We start from the raw sequence: 25689 nt of genomic DNA, 5'->3' as shown, positions 1-25689 counted from the left end.
CCAGTGGGTATTGTCCGTCACACGTCAACCCAAAATCGATCCGATTTTTCATCCCTTAGTTCTATGACTGTCCACCTTAGTTCTGCCAGAGGAATGACGCATGGAGGGATGATAGATAGACTTATCTATTAAAAAAATGAACTGACATCATTTTTAAACAATCCTAAAAAGGGCTTATGCCAGACTTGCCTCTCACTCACTCGGACTATCAGTCTTGGCTTTTTACACATCCTCTACCTTTTCTAAAACCACACTGTTCTTCTCTTAAAACATTGTCTACAGCATCTCTACATCTGATTAAATAGAAAAAACTAGTTTTTTTTAACTGAAAGTAAGGAGCGACATTAAAACTTAAAACGAACACAAATTACTCCGTATATGAAATGGGTTGTCCCCTCCGCAATCCCTCGCTCTTTACGCTAAAGTTTTTAATTGCTTTAAAAAGTAGAATTGTGGCAAACAGTCAAACTTTAGCGTAAAGAGCGAGGGATTGTGGAGGGGACAACCCATTTCATATACGGAGTAATTTCTGTTCGTTTTAAGTTTTAATGTCGCTCCTTACTTTCAGTTAAAAAAAACTAGTTTTTTTATTTAATTTCTGAAAGTTTTTGAATTAATGCATGTTTGATTTTGGCTCTCCACACATAAATTATTAAAATGAAATTTGCATATTATAATTATATTTGCATATATAATTTTTTTTTTTTTTTGGTTAAATGGCTTTCGCTTAGTTTTGATCAGACGATTTTGATAAATAAGTGGTGGGGAAGGAGGCCTAGCTACCCTCCAATTTTTTGGTTACTTAAAAAGGCAACTAGAACTTTTAATTTCTAACGATTTTTTTTGTTACTAAAAAATATACGTAACTTAAGAATTAACTTACGTAATAAACTTTTATATTCTTATATTTTTATTATGTATATGAGGGGGTTCGCCCCCTTGCTAATACCTCGTTCTTTACACTAAATTTTAAGTTTTGTCCCAATTCTTTAAGAATGACCCCTGAATCAGAAAGGCCGTAGAATAAATAGTTGAAATTACTAAAAATACTTTAGCATAAAGAGCGAGGTATTTATATCCTCCTAAATACCTCGCTCATCTCTGTTCCGAATTTCGTATTTTCCAGAAGACAGATCACGGGTGCGTGTTTATTTTTTTTTTTTCCAGGGGTCATCGTATCGACCAAGTGGTCCTAGAATGTCTTAAGAGGGCTCGTTCTAACGGAAATGAAACGTTATAGTGCCCTTTTTAAGTGACCAAAAAATTGGAGGGCATCTAGGCCCCCTTCCACGCTCATTTTTTCCCAAAGTCAACGGATCAAAATTTTGAGGTAGCCATTTTGTTCTGCATAGTCAAAAACCACAATAACTATGTCTTTAAGGATGACTTACTCCCCCACAGTCCCTGGGGGTGGGCTGCAAGTTACAAACTTTGACCAGTGTTTAAATACAGTAATGGTTATTGGAAAGTATACAGACGTTTTCAGTTTTTTTTGGTTTGGGGGTGGGGTTGAGGGGAGGGGGCTATGTGGTAGGATCTTTCCTTGGAGGAATATGTCATGGGGGAGAGAAATTCAATGAAAAGGACGAGGGATTTTCTAGCATTACTATAAAAAAAATAACAGCACAAAAGGAATAAAAACAATAATTAAAACTTAAGGAAAGAAATAACATGAATGACGCAAAGTGGAATCTTAGTTCAAAATACTTTCGCCAATCTGATGACAAATAATTATTCCAAATGCCTACGCAAGCCTATATTGGTTTGCAGTTAGGTAGAAAATATCTTATCTTTATTTGAATTGAAATTTACTTCTTTTTTTTGATGGATACGATTTTATTTGCATTGTGGCTGTCACAGTACAATTAAAGACGAAGAAAAACTGAAATCGTGGTGTATGCACAAATTTTTTTTTCTCGCATCGTGTTTTATGGTTACATTTTGTATAGTTATTATAGTAATTCTTTGGAGAGGGTGGGAAAATCTTGAACCCAAAATGTATGTTAGTGTCTTGTTTTTTGTCTATTAATCTCAGGTTACAGTTTTTAGAACTTTTTGTTTTTTTTTTGTTTTTTTTCTAATTTTTTTTTCTCTATTATATTTTTTTTCTCTATTATATTTTCTGTTGTCGGATCGATTTTTGCTGTGTCCTGACGCCGAAACAGAACTTAGCTTGCTTGAGAACATCCACGGTTAAAAGAAAAATTCAAGCATCAAAAATATAATTTGGCCACTACTAGATAGGAAATAAACAAATATATGTAATTTTGGATCCATGGAACGGTTTTATAGTGAAATTATTTTACTAATAAAAAAAGGAATGTAACCTTAAAGATAAAAATATGCAACGGAATTATGCCATAACCAGGAACATATGTAGTGACCAGTATAATGTCATTCATGTAATTTAACCAGACACATATAGGCACATGGTCCATTTGGGTGTTGGAGGCCAAAACACCAGAAAATGGGCGAATTATCTGAAGATTTTGGGAATTTTTTTTTTGATTTTGGGAAGATTTTGGGAATAAAGTTTCAAATTCTTGCTTTCCCAAAATCTTCCCAAATTTTGAAGATTTTTTTTTTAAGATTTGAAGATTTTGGGAATAAATCAAAAAACTTTCAAAAAGCTTTTCAAACTGAACAAAGTTTTTGAAAGTCTGTACTAGATGTAACATAATAAAATTGGGTTTATTTTCGCTTTCAGCATCCTGAAAGTAGTAGTATTAATCTGCATTTGTCTTTCTTGAGCGAAACATATCTTTATATCAGTTAAGTATAGGTTTTGCAGTATAAGTTTTGATGTAATGGAGTGCAGAGGTGCGTTAAATAAGTTAATATGAAGTATTGCTAAGTTTGGAATATATTGTGTTTCCAACTCTGTGTGTACAAATAGCTGGTATATGAAGGATTTTCTTCTGGATTACTCCCGTTCCTCCATCAAATTTCCTTTGCCGAAACTTTTTAGCGATATCAATCGGCAGCGATGCATTGATGATCGTGTGAAACATAAAAAGTGAAAAATAAAACGATTCCATGGGCGGTAAAATAGTCCAAAGATCATATAGCAGTGCCCCCTGGGTTGCCACGACCCCCCAAAACATGGGTGTAAAGGTTATAATTTTATGCTGCGGTGCATGTTAGATTTTTATTCAAAGTTTTACGGCTCTTTATAACAGGCAAAAGTGATAGGAGGGAAGCCAGTCCCTCTCCCTCGCCCCATCATTCCCCAAAATACAACTAATCACAATTTTGAGACTGCTATTTTGCTCAGTATAGTTGAAAGGTTCGGTAATTATGTCTTTGGGGATCCCCCCCAGTCCTCAGGACAAAAGCTGTAAGTCAAGAAATTCCTCCATTGTTTAAATGAAGTATATTTTATTGAGAAAGGTGTCAATGATACAATGCGATATGTTAATATAAAGTTCACCTCGCAAATTTAATGTTAACTGGACATAGTTGGCGATAACTTATTTGTTTTGAGTTTTTTTCTTTTTATTCAGCTCATTTTATTCAGTTCATTAAGCTGGTCATGAAATAAAATATTGAAAAATTTGTTTAATTTCGAATGTTGAGCGCCCTACAGGTCGTAACGACGAAAATTATGTAGTAGGCAAAAATAAAATTTCTTCTTGTGCTTAAGGAGGCTATTCAAAATAATGCTAGCTCTTGTTATGTACCCGTTCCATGAGGGGATCTCGAAAAACATTCAAAATTTGGCATTTTTATAGAAAGAAGGTTGAAATCTGTATAACAGGGTTCTCTGGTATGCTGAATTGGATGGTGTATTTTTTTTCAGTTTTGAGGGCGTTCCCTCCATTTCTAAAAGCAGGCAAATTTTCTAAGGCTCAAAACTTCTGATGAGTAATTTTATACTTAATAAAATCTTATTTGGAATCGCCAAAGTAATGCAATTCTTTCATTTGTAGGTTAATGTAAAATTCTTTTTATTTCGGTTTCGTCACGATTAGCCCGAGTCGTTCTTTACTTACAGTTAGTTTCCACGAGCAGTTTGATTTGAAAATTCATATGACTAATCCGGTAAATGTTACTTACTCTACAAGAATCTACATGGACAAAGGTAAAAGGATTATAAGAAAAATGTAAAACTAGAATTTAAGTCTGAACCTGGCTGAAGTCTGTTTCTTTTCTATTGCAGGAGGTTCTGAGGCAATACCTGCTTCTAAGAGTGTATTACCCACAACTGAAGAAGTCGATTATCTGCGACAAAATAATCAACTTCTGTCTGAAAGGGTTCAAGAGCTGACATATCTTCTTGAAAGTTCAGAGCCTCAACTTCAATATGCCGCAGGCTCAGGTGCATCTGAAGGCAACTTGAGACATGAACTAGATGAAGCTATGAGAAGTCTTCACGAAAAAGATGTAAGGCTGGAAGAATTTACGTGGGAGGTAACGAAGGTGAGTGATAAAAATATTTCGATATATGAAACCAGCCGTCTTAATAATTTTCTCTACTTTTACTTATTTTTAGCTGAACTGTTCCAGATAGAAACTTGAGAATAGACGCAGGATAACTTTAAAATCTTAAGAATGCAAATCGAAGTATTAAAACTCCCCAGAATGTTTAAAATAAAAAAAAAGGTAGGACAAAGCCGAAAAGAACAGAATGTGACGTCATGATGACAAGTATACGGTGTTTACATTCCTGAGTCCGTTATATAGTTTGGCCAAGGTCTGAGACTGTCATTTGCGAGGGCGAAGGCATGAGTTGCTGACTTTAGCAAGTGAAGTGACAGGATAGAGGTGACGTCAAGCCATTTTTGTAGTGACTGAAGACCCCAGCGAGTGAAAGGAAGTGGTATTTTGTTGTGTATTCTGTTGTGGTATTTTCGATGTTCCCCGGAGTCCAAAACCGAAAGGTATTCCAAAAAAATTAATAGCTTCGGAAAAAATGAATAGCTACGGAATGGTATGGAAAATGGTATGGAAGCAGTTAATATTGTGCTTCGAGTAAGGAAACTTTTACTGTTCTCATCAAACGATATACAGGCCCAGAAGAGCATCAGGTGTAGTCGGCTAGTATGCTACTCGAAATTAAAAGGTCTTAATAAACAATTTGAAAGAGCTTTCTTATCACATCAACGACAGAAAGGTGAATGAAAATAATCGTGCATGTAATAAGATGTAACATTCATTTGGAATTTCTTTTTTTCAAGGCTCTTTGATAAGCTAATCCTTTTCAAGGTTTTAAAGTATCTGAATTTTCTTTGCGTTGCGAGACATTTGAAAAGCGTGAATTTTTATTTAAAGGTAAGAAAAATAGCTTCAAAAACTTTTTCGCGTGTTGACCAAGGGTCTGTGCAACGCAGGTATTGATCTTCTGATTTTCTGTCTTCGGCTGGGAGTGCAATGCGTGGATCGAGGCAAATCATCCGACAGCTCCCGTTTTTTCCTCCAGGTTTCTCCATATACCATTTACAGCTGGGTCGACTCTGGCTGAGCTTACAGAGTCACACCATTTGCTGGAGTGACATCCTTAACTTTACCTTTTGAGCAAAAGAAAAAGTAAAAAGAAATAATAAGAAAAACATTATTGTTCTAAACATAAAATACAGGCTGATATAGAAAGATTGGGAAACGTTTCAAAAAATCCTGTGAAATTAGAAAAAAGCAAAAAAAAAAAATAATAAAAATTGGTAAAAAAAAAAACACTCAGCAACTGAAACGTCGACTCGACGCCCTATGTGCCAGTGATGGCTCAGGAGGATCTTTATCTATTCTTATTATTTATCAGTTGAAGGATTAGAATTAATGAAAAATAACAATCCAAATTACCCAAATATTTAGGTTGACCTTGCATATGACCTCCTCCTATATTTATGCATTTTTCAAACCGCCCTTCCTATTTCTTTTTTATCGCTGCACCATGGATGCATCAATTGATGAGCTAGGGATTCACAAAGTTCCTATTTCTTTTTTATCGCTGCACTATGGATGTATCAATTGATGAGCTAGGGATTCACAAAGTTCCTATTTCTTTTTTATCGCTGCACCATGGATGTATCAGTTGATGAGCTAGGGATTCACAAAGTTCCTTTTTATTTTTTATCACTGCACCATGGATGTATCAATTAATGAGCTAGGGATTCACAAAGTTCCTTTTTCTTTTTTATCACGCCACCATGGATGCATCAATTAATGAGCTAGGGATTCACAAAGTTCCTATTTCTTTTTTATCGCTGCACCATGGATGCATCAGTTGATGAGCTAGGGATTCACAAAGTTCCTATTTCTTTTTTATCGCTGCACCATGGATGTATCAATTGATGAGCTAGGGATTCACAAAGTTCCTATTTCTTTTTTATCGCTGCACTATGGATGTATCAATTGATGAGCTAGGGATTCACAAAGTTCCTATTTCTTTTTTATCGTTGCACCATGGATGTATCAGTTGATGAGCTAGGGATTCACAAAGTTCCTATTTCTTTTTTATCGCTGCACCATGGATGTATCAATTGATGAGCTAGGGATTCACAAAGTTCCTATTTCTTTTTTATCGCTGCACCATGGATGTATCAGTTGATGAGCTAGGGATTCACAAAGTTCCTTTTTATTTTTTATCACTGCACCATGGATGTATCAATTAATGAGCTAGGGATTCACAAAGTTCCTTTTCCTTTTTTATCACGCCACCATGGATGCATCAATTAATGAGCTAGGGATTCACAAAGTTCCTATTTCTTTTTTATTGCTGCACCATGGATGCATCAGTTGATGAGCTAGGGATTCACAAAGTTCCTATTTCTTTTTTATCGCTGCACCATGGATGTATCAATTGATGAGCTAGGGATTCACAAAGTTCCTATTTCTTTTTTATCGCTGCACCATGGATGCATCAATTAATGAGCTAGGGATTCACAAAGTTCCTTTTTCTTTTTTATCACTGCACCATGGATGCATCAATTGATGAGCTAGGGATTCATAAAGTTCCTATTTGGTTCTTTATTTGAGTGCATCAAATATCCTTGACCTGAGTTCACCTTTGAACCAATCTTGGCTCTGCTCATATATAGAAACTACAAATTTTTTTTTAAACTATGAAAATAAATCTTGAGATTCTTAAAGGTAGTGCTACGTTTTTGTCAGCATTACCGCATCGAGCTGTTAAAATGAGAAAGCCAAACTAACAAGTTCAATTTGGCAACGGTTTTCGTCTGTATTGACGTTTTGCTCCCGAAGACAACAGCACTTTAAAAGGAAAGTTACATCTACTTGATAAGTTTGGTTTCATGTGTTTTTAGCTCATTTTTTTGCCAATTTTTTATTTACATTTCTTTTTTTTAAACTCGGCACCTGCTGCTACCGAAAACCGCGTATATGGAGGTCTTTTTGTGTTATTAAAGCTGAATTCTCAAATCTTTCTAGTTTTTCAAGTTGCATGCGGCAGCTTTACCGACATTTATCCAGAAATCGTCTCGTCAATAGTTTATTGCCTACTTATACCTCTCTTTTTTCTAACACAAGTGGGACATTAAATGCCTGTAGCAAATTAGTTGCTAAATATGATTATTTGTGTAATACAAAAAAAATAACAATAGTCACTACTGACAAATGGTATTAATAACCAGATATTATGAATGTCAATAAAAATCAAAGGAAGAAAACCCAAGCCTATCTAGAAGAAAAGAAAAGCCATCTTCTGCTTAGCAGCTCCTAGCTTCCTTAACATGTACCTTAGGTAAAAACGTATCCAGGATTTTCGCTGGGGAGGAGGTATTTTTGGTTTTCAAGAGAAACTCTGCAAAACGCATCAAAAAGTTTGGTTATATGCTTTTTGTTATTTTACACAATTCGAACAGTTTTTTTTCATTTTTTTAGGGAGGGGGGGGGGCTCAAATCCGGTATAAACCCACCCCCTGGATACGGTCTTGACCGTAGGAGTGTTCTATGTTAAAATCTTCCCACATATCTTAGCATATCGGTTAATATGCTTCGATTACCCGGTTCTTCCATAAGAATAAGTCCTCTTAAGCCATTATTTAGAAATAGGAGGCATTTGCTTCGCCTTAAATCGCAACTGAAGTAAACTTCTAATCATAATACCGCATATTTAAGAACATGCTTAGTGTACCTGACACTCCAAAAGAATAAGTCTTGTTAAATGGGTATTCAGAATCAGAGGGCATTTGGTTTGCCCTAAAGCCTATACTACGGGAGGCTTCGAGTCGCAGTTTTGCAGTATATTTACTTATTTTATCTTGGGACGGCTCTTTAACTTAAAATTTCAGGATAAAGCGCTATATTTCTTTTTATTTTCTTTCATATTTTCCAAGGTTGGTTTTACATGAATGTTCAATGTTCTAATTCAATTAGGTAAACAAAAAGTGTAAATCAAAAAGTGAATCATATATATATATAATATATATAATATATATAAATATATATATATATATATATATATTATATATATATATATATATATATATATATATATATATATATATATATATATATATATATATATATATATATATATATATATATATATATATATATATATATATATATATATATATATATATATATATATATATATTTATATATATATTTATATATATATTTATATATATATATATATATATATATATATATATATATATATATATATATATATATATATATATATATATATATATATATATATATATATATATATATATATATATATATATATATAAAGCAAAGAGATTCTATAGTTTCCTCCTTTAATTAATTAGAATAAAGGAAATGAAACTGAACATAGATGGCCCAATAAACAAAACTATTGACATAGCCCTCAAAAAATGATAAACCATTGTGTTCCAAGCTATTGTGCTTCACGTTTTTCAGGGTTTATTTGTGGCTAGTTTCCAGCCAACTAGCAAACTGAAAGTAAACTTTGTCTTCTTTACAGTTTTGTAAAAAAAAAAAAAATATTTTAGTAGGCCAGTCACATTTGGCTACTTGTCAAGGCTGGACTCGAAGAGCAACGTCAGAGGGTTTCTCTCATGCGGATAGGGTTCCTCAAAATGCATGTTTGAAGGCACAGAATTTCTACATTTTTAAGATAAGGATCAGTCATGAGTTGAAATCCCCTACTCTCTCCCCCCCCCCTTATTTGCATATTTGCACGCACAGTATTTAAATTTCTTAGATAACGTTTTTTATACAAAGATTAATCTAAAAAAGGAAAAATATAATAATTAAATCATGCGGATGCCAGTATCATTCGTAAATATTATCTCACCCCGATTCTAATTGATAATAATAAGTTTAAAAACCGAAAGCAAAATTATCCAGACCAAATCGATATTTGAGCAACTGTTTTCCAAAGAAATGCAAAAAAATATATAAAAGACCTTTTTTTTAGAAAAATGGAAAGTTGGACGAAAAATCACCTAAATCTGTTATAAGTCCCTAGTGTTGGTAGCTCCGATTTAAACCATTGAAAACTCTGATCTCAGCAAGGTGCAACATGTCTGTCTATCTGCTCAAATGTGTAATAAAAGGTTACGTATTAAGTAAGCTATTTCATAAACCCTTCCCCCTGGGGCTGTACGTATGATATCAGCCCTGTAAGTGGATTTTAGGACCATTTGATTATCTTGATGAAAAAGAATATCTTGAAAATTTCATGTGATGCCATGTGTGTGAGGAGAAAGGTGGTTGGTTGCCCTTCAATTTGTTTTAAGCCTTTGAAATTTTTGCTTTATCTTTTAATTTTGTATGGGATGACCCCAACCCCCCTCCCACACAGACACTTTCTGTGTTAATCTGTTCAATTTAATCTGTTACATGATAAAAAATTATCCTTGGGTTTACTTTTGTAAAATTACTGTGAAATTAAAAAAAAAACTAGTGAAGGTAAAGTAATATGCTTATCCAAAAATTAAATCAAAAACTGGATTTTGAAGTTGTATGGTAAAATTAAGAATCATTCAACATTTGTCTTGTAGAAATGATTATGAAATAAGAAAATTCAACTTCCTCTTATGGCTAAGAAATTTGGCCACCCTAGTATATTAGGGGTGGGTCTAACCGTCTAACTCCTTGAAGTTTCACCATTTAATTCCAAAACTGTGATTAGATTTTTTTTCTCGAAATCCTAAAGCAAAAGAAAATAATCTAAGTGTATAAGATATTTAATCTTTTAATGTTTCATTTATTCAGACACTGTTGCAAATGCTATTTCTTTTTCGCAGTTTGTTTTCTGACTCAAGCATGTGTAACAATTTCGTAACAATTTTGTAACAGTTTCAAGCATGTGTAAACAGTTTCGGGATGAGGATGGGTGATATTTTGGAGAAGGGTATTGATTTCAAAGAAGTGAAAACATACAATTTAAGCGATTAAAATAAGAAGCTGTTGGAGAATTGTCGAAAGCCTTAGATATCGAAGGGACGCGGACTTGGAGGCCCCTCTCTAGCATGATATTTGCTCAAAACTTGTACTTGTGGAGAAATTTGAATAAGTTTTCAGTCGGTTATTTTCTTCAGTCTGATGTTTCCACGCAAGGTGGATTTTCTCCGTCATTCGATAGCTGGGATTCAGTTTTATCTGTTAACGTATTATGTTTTTTCAAATTTGCTTTCAATTTTCTTTTTTTGATTGAAAAATATGTTCATAAAACTTCAGAATCATGGGAAAAGAGTAATTTATATTCAAGTTTAAATCATACTCTAAAAACCAGTCTTGTAACACCATGGTTCCGGTTGAGTCAACAGACAAATATGAAATTATTGTGTCATAATGTAAAACGTGGTGTTATTACACGAAAACTAGTTATGAAATTTGAACCCCCTCCCCTCTTTCAAGCATCCTCCCCCTCCCTCCTATCCCCCCGAAAAATACTCTGGATACGTGCCTGATTGTTGTCACGTTCAATTTTTAGGCTAAAATTGTTTAGCTATTGAGTTAAAATTTCGGAACGTGAAGAAAGGGTAAGTGAGAGGTTTTGAATCTACATCTTAAAAAAGGAAACTCTTAAATGTCAATGGGCGCTTAGAAAAAAGAACTGGTGTAATAACAGGAAGATTCTACCCACTATTATTTTTTCTTATTGCCCACCTTCACATAGTTTTAATTTTTGTTTCATCTCTTGCAAGATAAAACTGAAAAATAGGAAACATAATCTAAAAACATAAAAGAAATGTGAACTTAATATTAAAATTAGGATCCAAGTAACTACTTTAGGAGGGGGTGGATTGAGTAATACGCGATTTTTTATTTAAGATATTCTAAGATTGTGGTGTTTGTGTTTATTTGCATCATCATTGAGATGCTGAAATTGTAGATCTCATTACCCGCCCCTCTAGATGATAGTAATTCAAAACGTGACTTAGGTGATCTATTTGAAAAAAAAGGGTTCAAGATATATGTTATAGTTCTTTTGGAAATTGTTAGACTGCTTTATTAATTATTTATATAATTTTCCTTCATTTCACAGCTTTTAGAAGAAAGAGATACTTTACAAATGAAGCTATCTACTGCTTTAAGACAAAATATGGACTTGCAAAAAACTGTTTCTAGTCTTGGAGCAAAGTCAGATACTGGAGATGAGATGAAGACTCTTGGAAATAAGTGAGTTTTATATTGTTTACAAATAAAAGAAAAAAAAGCAGCAACATTTTTATGAATATAAAAATTGTCGTCTTATTGGTTCAACCAAATTTTTTCAACCATTATTTTTGGTTCAACCAAAAATAATAATTTCTTCTGACAGTGGAAAAGAGAAAAAAAAAATCAGAGCATAATAATTATGAATATAAGGAATTGTAATAAAAAAGAGTAATATTCTGATGAAGGCAAAAATTGTCTTCTAATTAATTCCTAATTAATTAACAAATTCCTAATTGATTTCAATTGATGACTATTTAGGTGGCTAGAGCACATACAATGTATGGAAAGCATTCGTCTCCCGAAGATAGCCTCTGAAGGCCGGGTTTATGGTTCTTGACCTAGAGCCCCCCTCCCCCCTAGAGATGGAAGGATAGCTTTTCGTCACTTAGCTTACCGCACCATCTTCGCCTGGCAGAAGATAGAAGTGCATACAGTAGTTACATCAATAGACTGGTGAAAAAAGAGGCCCAAAAACGATATTCAAGGACGAATGGAACTTAAGTCAAAGCCAGAGAATCAGACCAAAAACAATAATCTTCTAAGGCTACAAAAGAGAGAAGAGAGCTATAAAAAAAAGAAAAAAAAAGATCAATATTGTAAGAATATAAGAATTCTAGTCTTAGGAATCAACCAAAAATATTATCCCTTAAAACAGTGGGTCTTTTGGGCCCTAGAATGGATAGGGACGTCCTTGTTGGACGGGAGAAGAGGTCGTACTAAACGCAAATAGGAACCTCATGGGAGGGATGAAATAGAGCAGCTCTAAACAGTGTCTGGTGGAGAAGTTTACACAGAAGTATTGGTCTCAGGTGCCTTGGTGCTTAAATAAGTTGTCAGTAGCAGTAAAAGTGATATACTCACACTTTTGTTAGCATCATATTATTCAAAATATTTTACCTCTTGCATATTGTATAAACATTGTTGACCACCTTTATTGTTCTTGTTTCTATAAGCGTAATTTTCAGTAAGCTTTTTTTTCTATATTTGTTTCTATTTCTTATGATTTTTCTGTCATTTGTTTTTTTCTCCAACGTAAACACAAATTGTCTTTTCCATATTTTCTTTCTGCCTTTTCATTACTCTTCTGTTACCGAGTCTCTTAGAAAGTCCTCCCCATCAAAAGGATTCCATTCCTTTAAATACTCGCCAAGAAACACAATAACAGTGTGATTATTATTTTGTGCCACGGCCTTTTAAGAACCTACCTTAGCTGGGAAATCTCTTACTCAGAAGCCAACGAGGGACCAATTAGGCGAATGTTCTGTTAGGTCGTAACGAGGAAAAAAAAGGTTTTTTTCTTGATTATGTTTATTGGCTTAAGGAATACGACAAGCAGTTTCTCAGCTGATGATGATGACTGAATATGTCATCGAAATATCCAGAATTCTTGTATATATTTTTCACTGCCTGATAAAAGGACCTATCCCTACTTGAACTCTTATAGAAAGGCATTGTGGTCTTGGAAAAAAAACCGACAGCAAGAATATGGCTCGACTAAAGATTTACAGACAGACGAACATCAACAATAAATAACACATACAATCGAAGCAATCTGGTCAGTTCCAAAGTACCGGTTAAAAGTGAACTTACAATTAGCAAGCACTAAAGGCTACAAATGCTAAAGGCGCTCTTTTACTCTTGTCCCCATGTTTTTTCTATCCCTTAACCGAGGGGCTTTTGGGCTCTGAAGTCAATATTTATCCCCCAACTGTTTTTTCGGTGTTTGTCTTTATCCAAATGTAAATGTTCTGTTTCTAGTGCTCTTACACAAGAGCCTTCTTTATTATTTTTATCGGATGTAAACGTTTTGTTTCAAAGGACTAAGGGAATATTGACCCTTTAATATAGTTGGTCCTGTTACAATAGAAGACGCATTCTAACTAGTCTTTTATTACGACAACTCTTTTATCCTTTTCCGTTTCTTTAGTGCGGTTGTCATTGATATTAGGAGATCAAGTTTCAAAACACAATCGATAAAAAAAAAGTTTTAAAAAATAGCTGTTTAAATTTACATGTAAAATGTTCCGTTAAATTGAAGATAAATTTTACGGTTGAAATTAGGATGTATACAAAAAAAGAATGATATTAAAGCGATTCCGTAAATTATATCAATCAAAGTACATAAGTACTTATGGCATATCTTGTGCAATGTTTTTTGTTTTTTTTTTGTGTGGAATGTTTCTTGCCAACTAACAGTAGTGCTGAACAGGTATGTAAAACAGAATTATTTTTTGTGGGAAGGAAGCAATAATAATAGATCTTCTTCTACAAGTCGAATAAAAAGATCCAAGGAATTCCGGAAAATTTTAGATTTCGAGAGGCCCCGAGGTCATCACCCCATGCGTAAGTACTTGTAGCAGATGCTGCGTAACTAAAATTAAGCGAGTTTTTTCTATATTTTAATAGACTTTAACATTTAGAAATGTCGAGGAGGAAATAAAACGAAGAGTCAAAGAAGGGAAATAACAAAACATAGTTTTTTCGATTTGATACGGAAGGGAGTGTTGTCTTCCCCATGTAGAAATAATTTTGACATCCTTATTTCAGACTGGAAGAATTAAGGAAACTAAATTACAATTTAGACATTCAACTACGCCGAGAAAGGGAAGACAGACGACGAATTGAACAGCAGATGATGGGGACGTCCACGTCAAGCAGAATGCAAAGTGGTCAGCGACGGTCTTTGCCTCAGCGTCGGCTCCATAGTGTCACTTCTCCGGTATCTACGGACTTAAGTCGAGGTGCAACTCCTGCCCCGAGTGAAGCTAGTGACTTCAATTTGGAATTGACTTTTGACGAAAGTCAACAATATGGTAATATTTTCTTATTCTCGTATCTTTTTATTAATAAATTATTAGCCCTAGTTTTCGGGTGATCATTAGTACTCAGTGTCAGTAGACACTGAGTAAGTGTCTACTCAGCTGAAACATCACACTACTCTTTTTTCCTGATCCTTGGATAAAACAACATTAATAAACTTTACCCTTAAATTACTTTGGAACAACTCGCGATGATCTTAAGCTCCGTTTTCTTCCATTTCCACATTATTAAGCTGTATGCTGTACCAGCAAAATTGGTTGAGTGCCTAATTTTCGTACCTTGATAGTATTATTGGTAAGGAAGGAGAGTGCATTGTGGAGAAGGCTTTCTGTCAGCTCAAAAAAGCCTCTAAGACTACACAGATAAGTCTTAGAACTCAGATAATGATATTAGAAGCCATAATAACGTCATTTATCCAGTAAGGGTCTGAAGCGTTGGTGCATTGAAACACCGAGATATTTGCTAGATCAGACATGTATGCATTAATTTTTTCAGGGCGGCGAGTTCAGTGATAAAAAAAAAAACAATAAAAAACAAAACAAACAATTTTAGAATATAGTTTGAGCAAGAAGTGCCCACGAGAAAGTTTAGGATTTTGAGTAAGTACCTAGTTCCAAGACCCTCCCCCTGGTCACGTCCCTGTGCTAGATATTCCCCAGAGGACATGCCTTGGGGTTGATTTAGGCGCTTGTCTGACCTATTGTACAATTTTGCGAAAAAAATCGTTTCTATTATCTTGGGTTAAAATGAAGGAAATTTTTAGGTTCCGTTTTATGGTTGAAGGATCATAGGTCCTTCATGCTGTTTAGTAATCTACTTTGGACCAAACGAAATACATGATGTCCTCGAATAGGATCGCAAAAGTAATAAGAAAACCTTAATGGGACCTTATGGGGTAAGCGGAGAGTGAACCTCTAAATAAATTCGGCTGAAGAACGAACATGCTCAGTTGTGTTGACAAAAGGTGACTCATTGTAGCAATGAACTATCATCGCGTGGAAAAACTGTTTCATAGAAAGAGTGTGGATACGAAGAAACAAATCGGATTGGCTGATCGAGTGTGTTGAGTTGAAGTAATGCAGTATTGCTCTCCGTTTTACAAGAGTATCAAATAACATGTTCTAAATTGATGTTTTGCATATATATGTTTTACTCCTTGAAAGTTAATTTGGCTGATGGAAATAGACTGACTATTCTCAGCATTCTCGTGCATAGAATAAAGTTACTTTTAATGAAGCGCTGTAGCCACCATAGGCGCCAGAAAGAGGGCTGGAGCAATGCCCCCTCCCTTTTAGAAGCAAGAAAATGATAAAAAAGAGGAAATGGGAGATGTTATAGTTTGGTGAAAATGAAGCTCCTAGTAGCACCTGACCCCTCTCCCCTCCCGCCGGGTAATTTGCTTGCAATGTTGCTGCATACCTTTCCTGCGACATCCAGTACTGTCTTCAAAATTCTGTGATATGCTTTTAAGCTTTCTTATGTATTCCTATTGTTACTTATGAAGATCCCAATTTATATTCTTATATATAAATTACTAATGTGCTAATTATTCTTAACTAAGTCGATGTGATATAAAATTCTATGTTATCGTTAGAGTTATTAATGAATTTAATTTTAAAGATTACATTTGGCTTTTAGCTAGTTTTGTCTTGAAAAAAAGCAGTCGTCATATAAATAGGAAAATAGGCTTTACTGGTCTAGAGCAGTGTTGTCGATCCTTCTACCAACAGGAAAGGATCTTGGGGATATTTTTGTCAAATCCCCTTTTTCTTAAGCTTCAGAAGAAATGAGTTCAGGGAAACAAAAGATAAAAGAATAACTAGCGTCTTTATTATTTAAAAAAAGCTTGAAGCGAGGGATTACGATTTATCCTTGACATACCAAGGATGTAGCTAGAATTTCAATTTAATATATAATTCAATTAGGCATCAAATTTCACCTTAAAAAACAAATTGCAAGATTAATTCAAAACTATTCAAATATAATTGAAAAGTTTAATAAACCATACAAACGTGCCCAGTTAATGTAATTTTTCTTGAATTCAATGTGAAAAATAATTAGGAAGAAAATCCCTTTCCCTCCTGACTATGTGATGCTGCTCCGGGAGGGTATTAAAAAAGGCTTCTTGTTGCAATAGCGAAGATTAACCTTTTTTGTTTTGAAAACAGTTCTTTGAAATATTACAAAAAGAAGGGGGCACGAAATATTGCGGGGAATAGGTGAGGGGGTCCTTACGCTTCCCTTGTTCCTGGGTTATTTCAGTAACTTGGGTATTCATTCAGTGCTTGGTGTGTGGGTTTGAAATAGACTTACTTCGGATTATTATTAACCTGTCCTATAGGTAGCGACTTGTGCTTGCTGGCGAACTGATTGTGGAATAGTGAAACAACAGCATACACGAGCTTTCTGAGAAATGGCTGGTGATCCATGTCCCAGATGTAAGAAAAACGTTACAAGAGCTCAAGGCGGAATTCAATGCCGTACCTGCACGAAGTGGTTACATTTCTCCTGTGCATCCGTCACCTACAGCAAAGAAGCTACTGAAAAATTATTTGGGGAAGTCGCAATGTCATCGATGCAAAGGAGTAACTAACACACCAAAAGCCGCGACAGTCGGAACTCCGAACAGCCAAAGGCAGCACAATCAAGGCTCCATTACTGTATCTACTACAACGCAGTCTTTAGACAACAATGAACCCTCGATCATCGGTGAGAGTCCTTTGGTTCACGAAACTCCTACCACACAATCTCGTAGCGAACCTTGCAGTTATTGCCACACCTAGACTGAAGCCAGCACATCATTTCGCTGTTTCTTGTGTAGTGAGTGGGAGCATGCCTCCTGCCGTGGAATAAACCCTGATATTGTCCTCTCAATGAAACTTCATGACCCAAAATCAATCTTGTTTCGATACGAGTGTTCATCCTGCTCCAAGCGGAATGTAGCCCATCTGCAGCTACAAGTTAGGATAATGGCAGATCGCACGAAAACCGTCAATCCAAATGAACAGGGACGATCAACTCTACATTCCGGCGATCAAGCACTGTATTTCCATGTGGCTCAAAATGGAGCAGCCGGTCTTGGTGCAAGTATACCAACTGCAGCCTACGCGACCAACCCAGTCGAAACGCTTCTATTAGCTGAAAAGGAGAAGCAATTGCGGGAAGAAAAACGATGTAACTTGGTCATAGCGGGAATTCCTGAGTCTGATAATCTTAATGGAATAGAATCACAAGTAATCATTGAACTTTGCCGAAAGAACAGCTTAGGAGCCACCTTAGAAATAGAGGACTTTATTGAGACTAGGCGACTAGGAAGAACAAGAGAAAATGACAAACCAAGAAAGCTCCTTGTAAAGCTCCGAGATGACGCTTCAACCTTGGCAAAACGAAATAGCATTGTGAAAAACGCCAGAAATTTGCGAAATTTTACAGATCCCCAGACCCGCTGTGAGATCTACATAGGGCCTGATCTTACACGACTCCAGCTACAGACTCAAGCAGAAAGAAGGAATCTCAAAAGAATTGAAAATGTCATCCATGAGCGAGTAGCAACAGAACAAACACAACAATAGCCATAGAATCATAGATAAAACAGTGAATAATATGTTACTTGACTACCACCGCCTGACACCCCCACCATCAACTCTACAAACAATAACTAGGACAGGGCCAGGAATCCGTAACCCACCGTTATCTTAGCTGTCGCCTCCTTGGTGCCAATTCTACAGAAACATACCTCCACCATCTAATCTGTCAAATAGGGAGCAGACCAACAAAGCTCCAGCCCAGCGTTCTGCAACCTGCGAAACCCATCTGACAATCGCCACGACGACCTGCAAAAGGGGAGGAAAACAGGTAAATCCCAGACCAAATCGACTCTGTCACATAACCTTCTACCCGCAAAGGGACTCCCCTGGCCACAGCAAATCAAAACAAATCCAAAATGCATTATCACCACACCCACCTCAATAAATACTCAAGGTCTAAGTCTAGAGACTCCTGATTCTTCTTCCTGCAATCTGGAAAGAGGGAAAAAGAAAACAGTTTTTAATACGAAGCCAACCCAAACTTACCGCTTTTCAACAATAGCTCTGTCGAATGTTCGCTCTCTCAACAACAAGACAGAAGGTATGGAAGTTTTCTTAAGGAAACGCGACATTTACGTCATGTGCATGACAGAAACATGGATTTCGTCTTCTGTTTTGGCCATTATCGACGGGTACTCCTGTTACATTTCCCCACGCTGCAGCGCATTAGGTGAGCCTATGACGCCCGGTGGCGATGTCGGTTTCTACTGCAAAGGAAACATACCTCACAGGATCCTGGATGTCGCAGTGCCAAAGACCCGTGACATCGAAGTTGCATGGCTGTGGGCACGACCAAAAGGCCTACCTCGTCAAGTGTCGTCACTGATATATGCCACGGTATATTTCCCTCCAAGAGGACCATACCGGCGACAACTAGTGGAATATCTCCAACAAAGTTGCGACCTCACCAGAACTAAATGCCCATACGCTAGAATCTTTCTTTGTGGGGACTTCAACGACCTGAAGCCGAACTGGATCGAAAGCTCTAGAGCCTTTCGTCAAATAGTTAATGTAAAAGCAAGAGGAGAAAACACCCTCGATTTGATCTTCACTACACTTGGTGATTTCTACTTAGATCCCTCGGCGGAAGCACCACTCTCAACCAGCGACCACGCAACTGTTCTATTGCGACCAAAGTCAACAGTGGAACCTAGTAAACCAAACCAATTCACTTACCGTCCGCTCACAGAGGAAGGCATAATTGGCTACAGAGAATGGCTCAACTCGGTATACTGGTTCCACCTTTTCAAAGACGAAAATGCAAACAGCATGGCCGAATTCTTCTGTGAGAAAACGACTCGAGAGTACGAACGATGCTTCCCTGAGAAGCGAGTTACAATTAAGCCACAGAGCAAACCATGGGTTACTCTGAACATAAAAGCTGCAATGAGAGAGCGAGACATGCTTTACAAGACAAAGCCCCACTATGATGAATATAAACGGAAGAGAAATATAGTAGTGAGACTACTAAAGCAAGCCAGGCGTCTGTATGGACACCAAATATTCGCTAGGTTGTCAGCCAGTGATCCAAGGAAGTTCCACACAACTGTACGGAAGTAAATGGAACAGCAGAAGTCAAAATCCATTCTGAGGGACGAGCAAGGAAAGAATTTAACCGCAGAAATAATTAATGCCCACTTCTCAAATATTTGCCGCCAACAGCCTCCCCTCAAGACTTTACCACAGAATGGTCCGATTGAAACCATCCCTGTCATCACAGTTTCCCATGTCCAAGAAAAACTCGAACACCTAGATATTAAGAAAGCCTCTTACCCCGGCGAAATTCCTATAAGGCTGATATACGCGTGCTCCTCCTTCCTGGTCACGCCATTGGCTATGATGTATAACCAGTGTCTATTGGAAGGCGTTTTTCCAGATAAGTTTAAAAAGACATTTATCACACCTATTCCAAAGAAAACATCACCGACCTCACCGTCAGACCTTGGGCCGATTTCGAAGACGCCCATCATCTCGAAAGTCTTTGAAGACTTTAGTCTACAGTGGCTACTAGCAGAAGTAGAACATAAAACCGACCCTATGCAGTTCGGTTTTCGTCGAGGGCACAGCACAACACATTATCTGGTCAGATTACTTCATAATCTACCAGAGCACCTAGAAATTTTGGAGGCCCTTGCTGATATAATAATTTCTGATTTCGTGAAAGCTTTCGGTTTCCATGACCACGAGACTGTTATCAATGAAGCCCGTGCCCTGGAGGTCTCGCAGTTTCTGCTATGCATCATCGTTTCTGGTCGTCAACAGTGCGTACAACTTGAAAACGGGGAAGCATCCAACTTCCAAGACATCACATGTGGAGCAGCCCAAGGAAGCAAGCTAGGTCCCATCTTATTTGTCATTGTAATCAACCGACTGATGAGACAACATAAACAAAGGTGCAAGTTCACAGATGATTGTTCAATAAGTCTACTACGATTCCATTCACAAACACACGACCAACTCGAGCCTCTGGTTGCAGAGCTTCGGGATCAAGCTGATCAAGTGAAGCTCCAGCTAGGCCTCGAGAAAAGCTGTGTGCTGCGTGTCAACTTCGTAAAGAAGAAGAGCATTGACGAATCTGCACCTCTCCAAACAAAGAAACCAGTCAAAATACTCGGCATCACACTAAGTGACGATCTTAGAATTGGAGATCACATCAACCAAATCACAGCAAAAGCAGCTGGTCTTCTAAAATCCTTTGCAAATCTCAGAATGTTTGGAATGACAGAAGAACTCCTTCTTTCGTGCTACAAAACTTATGTAATGCCCATAGTCATGTACGGCTGTCCTGTCTGGCACCAATCGCTCACAGAGAAAGACAGAAGTCAGCTTGAAACAATTCAGACAAGAGCCTGCAAAATAATTCTTGGATCAAATTACAAAAACTACGAAGAAAGCTTGAACGAACTCAGGCTCCCAACCCTGAATGAAAGGAGGCACGAAACGCTGATGAAGTTTGGAGCTGACATCCTGAAGTTCCCAACGCACCGAGATATCCTGCCTCAGCTTACTTCAGTGACTCATGCACACAAGACGAGGCTGGCAACTTCTAAAGAGGGAATAGAACTGTTTGAATTGCCGCCTACACACTCAACGACAAGGTTTTTAAACTCCTTCGTTCCATACTACGTGGAGCACTACAACGACAATATCCTCAAATCGAAGTGATAGCTCATGTGTGTTCTTTATGTTGCGTCTTTTTGCGTTTTTCTCTTTTTTTTGTTTGACGATACCCATGTTATCGCATTGTGATAAAGGGAAAGAATAAAGATTATTTATATTTCTAAATATTTAAATTGTCTTTTTCGGTTGGTATATGTCAATTTAACAGCTTGAGTGGTACTTAAACACTTGATATTGATTTATTCAACAATGAAATTTCGATAGCAAAGTTTAGCTAGTGCCTCGATAATTAAACGGCTTATTCACATGTATTTGCATGAAGAAATGAAATATTTTAGTTCAAATAATTTTTAGTTGCAATAAAACAGTTCTAATATTCAACTGACTGTATTGGAGCAGTCTAAAGAAAGTACTGCTCTAACTTTAGTCTAAAGATAGGGGAGTTCAAGGAGTATCAGCTTCCTTCTTGTATCGAATAATTCTGCTAGTTTTAATGTTGCCTCAATTTTGATAAGATAATAGCTTTCAGCAAGTCGTGATTCTCTTTCCTCTTTTTCGAAATTTTGTTTGGATTTTTACGTATTCTTGGTTTCGCTTGCTTTTAATACGAAGACACGAAAATACTTTCGAGTGGGGCTTAAAAACCCCGGTAAATGGGGATTCTGGATTTCTCTGATGTTTTAAATCTTCTTTTAGTCTAGGAAAATTAGGTTAACCTAAAGCAAATGGCTATACAAATGATTCTTTACCCGACCCAAAAAATATGTGCTGATTCCGAATCCGAATAGGAAAAATTTTGAAAAAAGGGGTCAACCTGAAATAAATTGCTATACGAATAGTTTTTTCACTACGCGACCAAAGAATATGTGCTGATTCCAAATCCAAAAAATTTGACGCTCTAGCTCTTTCACTAACCTGAGCTTTTTTAGGTCGAGGCAAAAAATTTTAATTGAATAACTAGTGTGGTTTTTTGAAGCAAACTAGTGTATCCGAGTTGATTTTACAAGAATTGTGTAAAAAGGGAAAATATCTATTACTTTAGTAGAGTGTCATCGATTTTTGTTCTTTTTATTTTAAGATTTTATTGCTGATAGATTATTTTTCTGTTATAGGTGAATTAAATGATTCTTCGAGATCGTCATCAAGAATTCAACATATATAGTCCGCCATATTGTTCATGTTGTTGTTTTAGGTACAAACTCGCAGTTGTACTTTTGTGCAAATTTGTATTCCCTGATCGAATTATCCCTGGTATAGTTTGCACTTTCAGTGAAAATTTATTAGTCGTTTTTCTTTCTTTTTTTTTTAGAACATCATTTTGTCAAAATGTAAAAACATATATCTAGTAACAGTTTCTTAACCATTTTTGAAGTTAAGTAACCATAAATATGAGTTCAAAGAGATCAGAATAAGGCATTTGAAGTTCCTTTTTTAGTGGGAGCAATTATGATAATGTATGAAATTATAATATAATTGATGATAATGGAACTAAAAATAATGAAAAAAAGAAAATATAAGTAATGTAACGTTATATGCTTATAAAAGGGAAACATAATTAACTATCTAATTATTTTAAGGGACTTCTGTGGAAGAGTAACTAGCTGCGAGTTATATTACGTCACTGTGTATAGTCATTAAAGCCACTGGTTTATGGGACGATTTGCGAATATTAGCCTGATTTTTATTACTTTTGTTTTTAGTTTTGTTTTTTGGGTAAACAAAGTTTATTTATCTGTATTAATGTCTCAAGTAGTAGATTGCTGATAGGTTTCGGGATACACTGATAGGTTTCGGGGTTCTTCATTAAAAAGATATTCTGAGGTCAACGTTGGGTTTGGATCTTTTGGGAGCGACTAGTATCAAATTCCAACTTTGGCTCATAAGTATTCTAAGTCTGACTCGTGCGTTATAGCTATCTAAGATAATTGTGCATAATCCCCATAATATTAATTTGCAATTGATGAAAATAGGGCATATAGGTTCCCGTGCAACTAATAGAAGTACATGATCTTTGCGATTGGTATCGGTAAAAATCCCAAACAAAGGCAAACATCAACTAAAACTTTTCGAAATAAGAAGCAACTATAGTTGCTTCTTAAGGAAGAGTATCTACAAAGTGCTTAAAATATTTTAAGTTGGGTTTTCTTGGATTCAAGATGCTGGTTTGCTAAGCAAAGGACTTGGGTTTTTTTCTAAAAAAATTTATTTGCGCCCAACCGACATCAACTGCTTTTTTTTTTTATATCTAGGCCGTCTTTTGACGACAAAATGTCTTCCTAGCTGTCTGCTCGGTCAACCAAAATAAAAAGACCAATGACAGGCCGTCTTTTTCAGTAACAAGGCTGTCGTTACCAAGCTCAAATCAAAGCTGTATTCCATTTGTTAGTTTTCCTTTGAAGTTTACTGAGTAATATTCGAATGGAACAAATTATACGAGCTAGACAGCGACATTGACTTGAGAAATATACATGAAAAATCAATATGCGAGAATGAGCAAAATTACTTGCACATTATATAAGAATATTTTAGATTTGATAAACATGAAGCGATACTATTCTTCTGAGCTGAAAATCTGTCTGCAAATTTGACGAAGCATCACAACAGCTTGCTTGGAAAATTCTGTCAACCATATATTTTGCAGGCAAAACCTCACACAAGCGATGATGGAAGAGTTTTTTCTTTTTATCTCAAAATGTTGTCAGAAATTGAAAATATAAAATGGCCCCAACAAGACTTATCCAACCTAAAACACGTACTCATCCCGTTCCTTCTAAATTAATTTTCGCTGCCCTTATTCAATTGGTGAAGGTCGTGAGTAATACTGAAGCAAAAAAATAAAAGAATTTATAGTTCTGATTCTGTTCATGATTTGAATTAGGCCATTCAGCTGTGCATTTTCGTTATTTGCTATTGGTAGTGTTATAATTGACAACTGTGGATGGGGCTGCCATCACTAGTTTCGGCTAGGAGATTTCACCGTTACAGGAAAAAATAAGAAATTTTGTAAACTAAAGAGTGACTAAATGATGTGATTAGGGGATCAGCATCGTAAAACGGTACTAATGGTTATGAGGCCATAGCTATACGTTCCATATCCATAGCTATACGTTTGCCAAAATGCGACCGTTTGCCACTTCAGGTTTTAACTGAAAACCATTATACCGTGCTATGATTTTGATCCCCTAAATATACATATTATTCTCCATATCCTCCGAGTTGGATCCATTGAAACGATAACGTGCCTTAACATTCGCGGGTACTTAATATTAACAGATCTGTATGCCCAAGTTCAGCATGCTCCATGTTCCAGTATGCCCAAGACCCCAAACTCTTCATGCCAGCCCTTGCTACCAGTAGCTTTGTTATTTATCCAAACTCCAATTGTTGTATTTCTCATTTTTATGCTTCGAGTCATTTTTGGAATATATTCGTGTTTGCAGAGGAAACTATTGTTCTCACCACTTTGCCGGTGCACCAGTATTATATCTAAAAGTAAGCCCTAGGAATATATTCTCACATCTCCAATAGTGCTTAAGTCCCTGTTTAATATACGCTTGTCAAAGTAAAACCTTTGTTTCCATTTAAGCTGCATAGATTAGTAGGACGCAGTTTTAAATCCTTCAACAGCTGAAACATATCTAGAAGAGGGGCAATGGGGACGGCTGTCCCCAGTTGCAGTCTCTGAGAGGGCGCAAAACTGAAGTTTTTAGTTTTGTTAACCTTGCATTGCGGTAGTGATGGTTGGGGGAGGAGGTCAAAAGCCAACATTGTTCCTAGGCATTGAAAACCCTAATATACCCCTGGGATACTCTGAGATATTATATATGTGATTTGGTGTCTAAATACTTAATAAATAATGCTGGCCCAAGAAAAAGAAATAAATTACAAGTCAAATATATAATTTGCATATCCGAGTTCACTTTTACGAATTCTAAACACTTATCGCATATATTATTAATAAGTAAATGGCAATTCGAAGAAAAAGAGATAAAAGCTGCTTCAAAGAACAGAAACATTCTCATCTGCAAAGCTATATTGGCTGAATACTAAAGCAAGGTTACAGGAATTCAAATGCTGGATATTATTGCCTGCGGATTTTTGAACGACGAAATAAATAATATTGATCAAGAACAGATGAGCGGATTTGTATTATTTTGGGTTGATTCCTAAATTTGGAAATCATATTTGGGTCATTCTTGATGATTCCTAATAAAATCGGATACAAGTAACCATGGATATAGACGTATACCCCTCGTATCTCCCTGTCAACTTCTATCTGTAATTTATTCATAATGCTAATAAATCAAATTTTGCAATAAGGCAGCTTGAAGAAGACGTTCAAGAATTAAGAAATAAAGATTAAACAGCGAAGATGAGATGCTTCAAGAAAACTTTTACGGTTGGAAAATGTGGAAAGTGTTTCGTATTTTACAAAATTTTGGAAAATTAACCTCTTTACATCGGTCAACCAGATTAATATCAGTCAATCTAACCTAACTCACCAATGATATTTAAGTCATCTTTTTACGACGCAAAAGCACGT

At 36.1% G+C, this 25689-nt stretch overlaps 1 protein-coding gene across 1 annotated transcript in view; it reads left to right on the top strand.

The window, feature by feature from the left end:
* Window positions 1-22883, top strand: part of LOC136041014 (nuclear anchorage protein 1-like) — a 93347-nt gene extending 70464 nt beyond the window's left edge. The window contains exons 12-15 of the mRNA XM_065725519.1: window positions 4160-4419; window positions 11447-11580; window positions 14167-14432; window positions 22259-22883. Of these exons, the coding sequence (XP_065581591.1) occupies window positions 4160-4419; window positions 11447-11580; window positions 14167-14432; window positions 22259-22308 (710 nt within the window). The 3' untranslated portion in view covers window positions 22309-22883. The remainder of the gene's footprint in view (window positions 1-4159; window positions 4420-11446; window positions 11581-14166; window positions 14433-22258) is intronic.
* The last annotated feature ends 2806 nt before the right edge of the window (window positions 22884-25689 follow it).

The sequence above is a fragment of the Artemia franciscana genome, chromosome 21, assembly GCF_032884065.1.
Source record: "Artemia franciscana chromosome 21, ASM3288406v1, whole genome shotgun sequence".
NCBI lineage: Eukaryota > Metazoa > Arthropoda > Branchiopoda > Anostraca > Artemiidae > Artemia > Artemia franciscana.
Note: the sequence above shows the minus strand (reverse complement) of the source record. Positions and strands in the feature narration are given on the sequence as shown.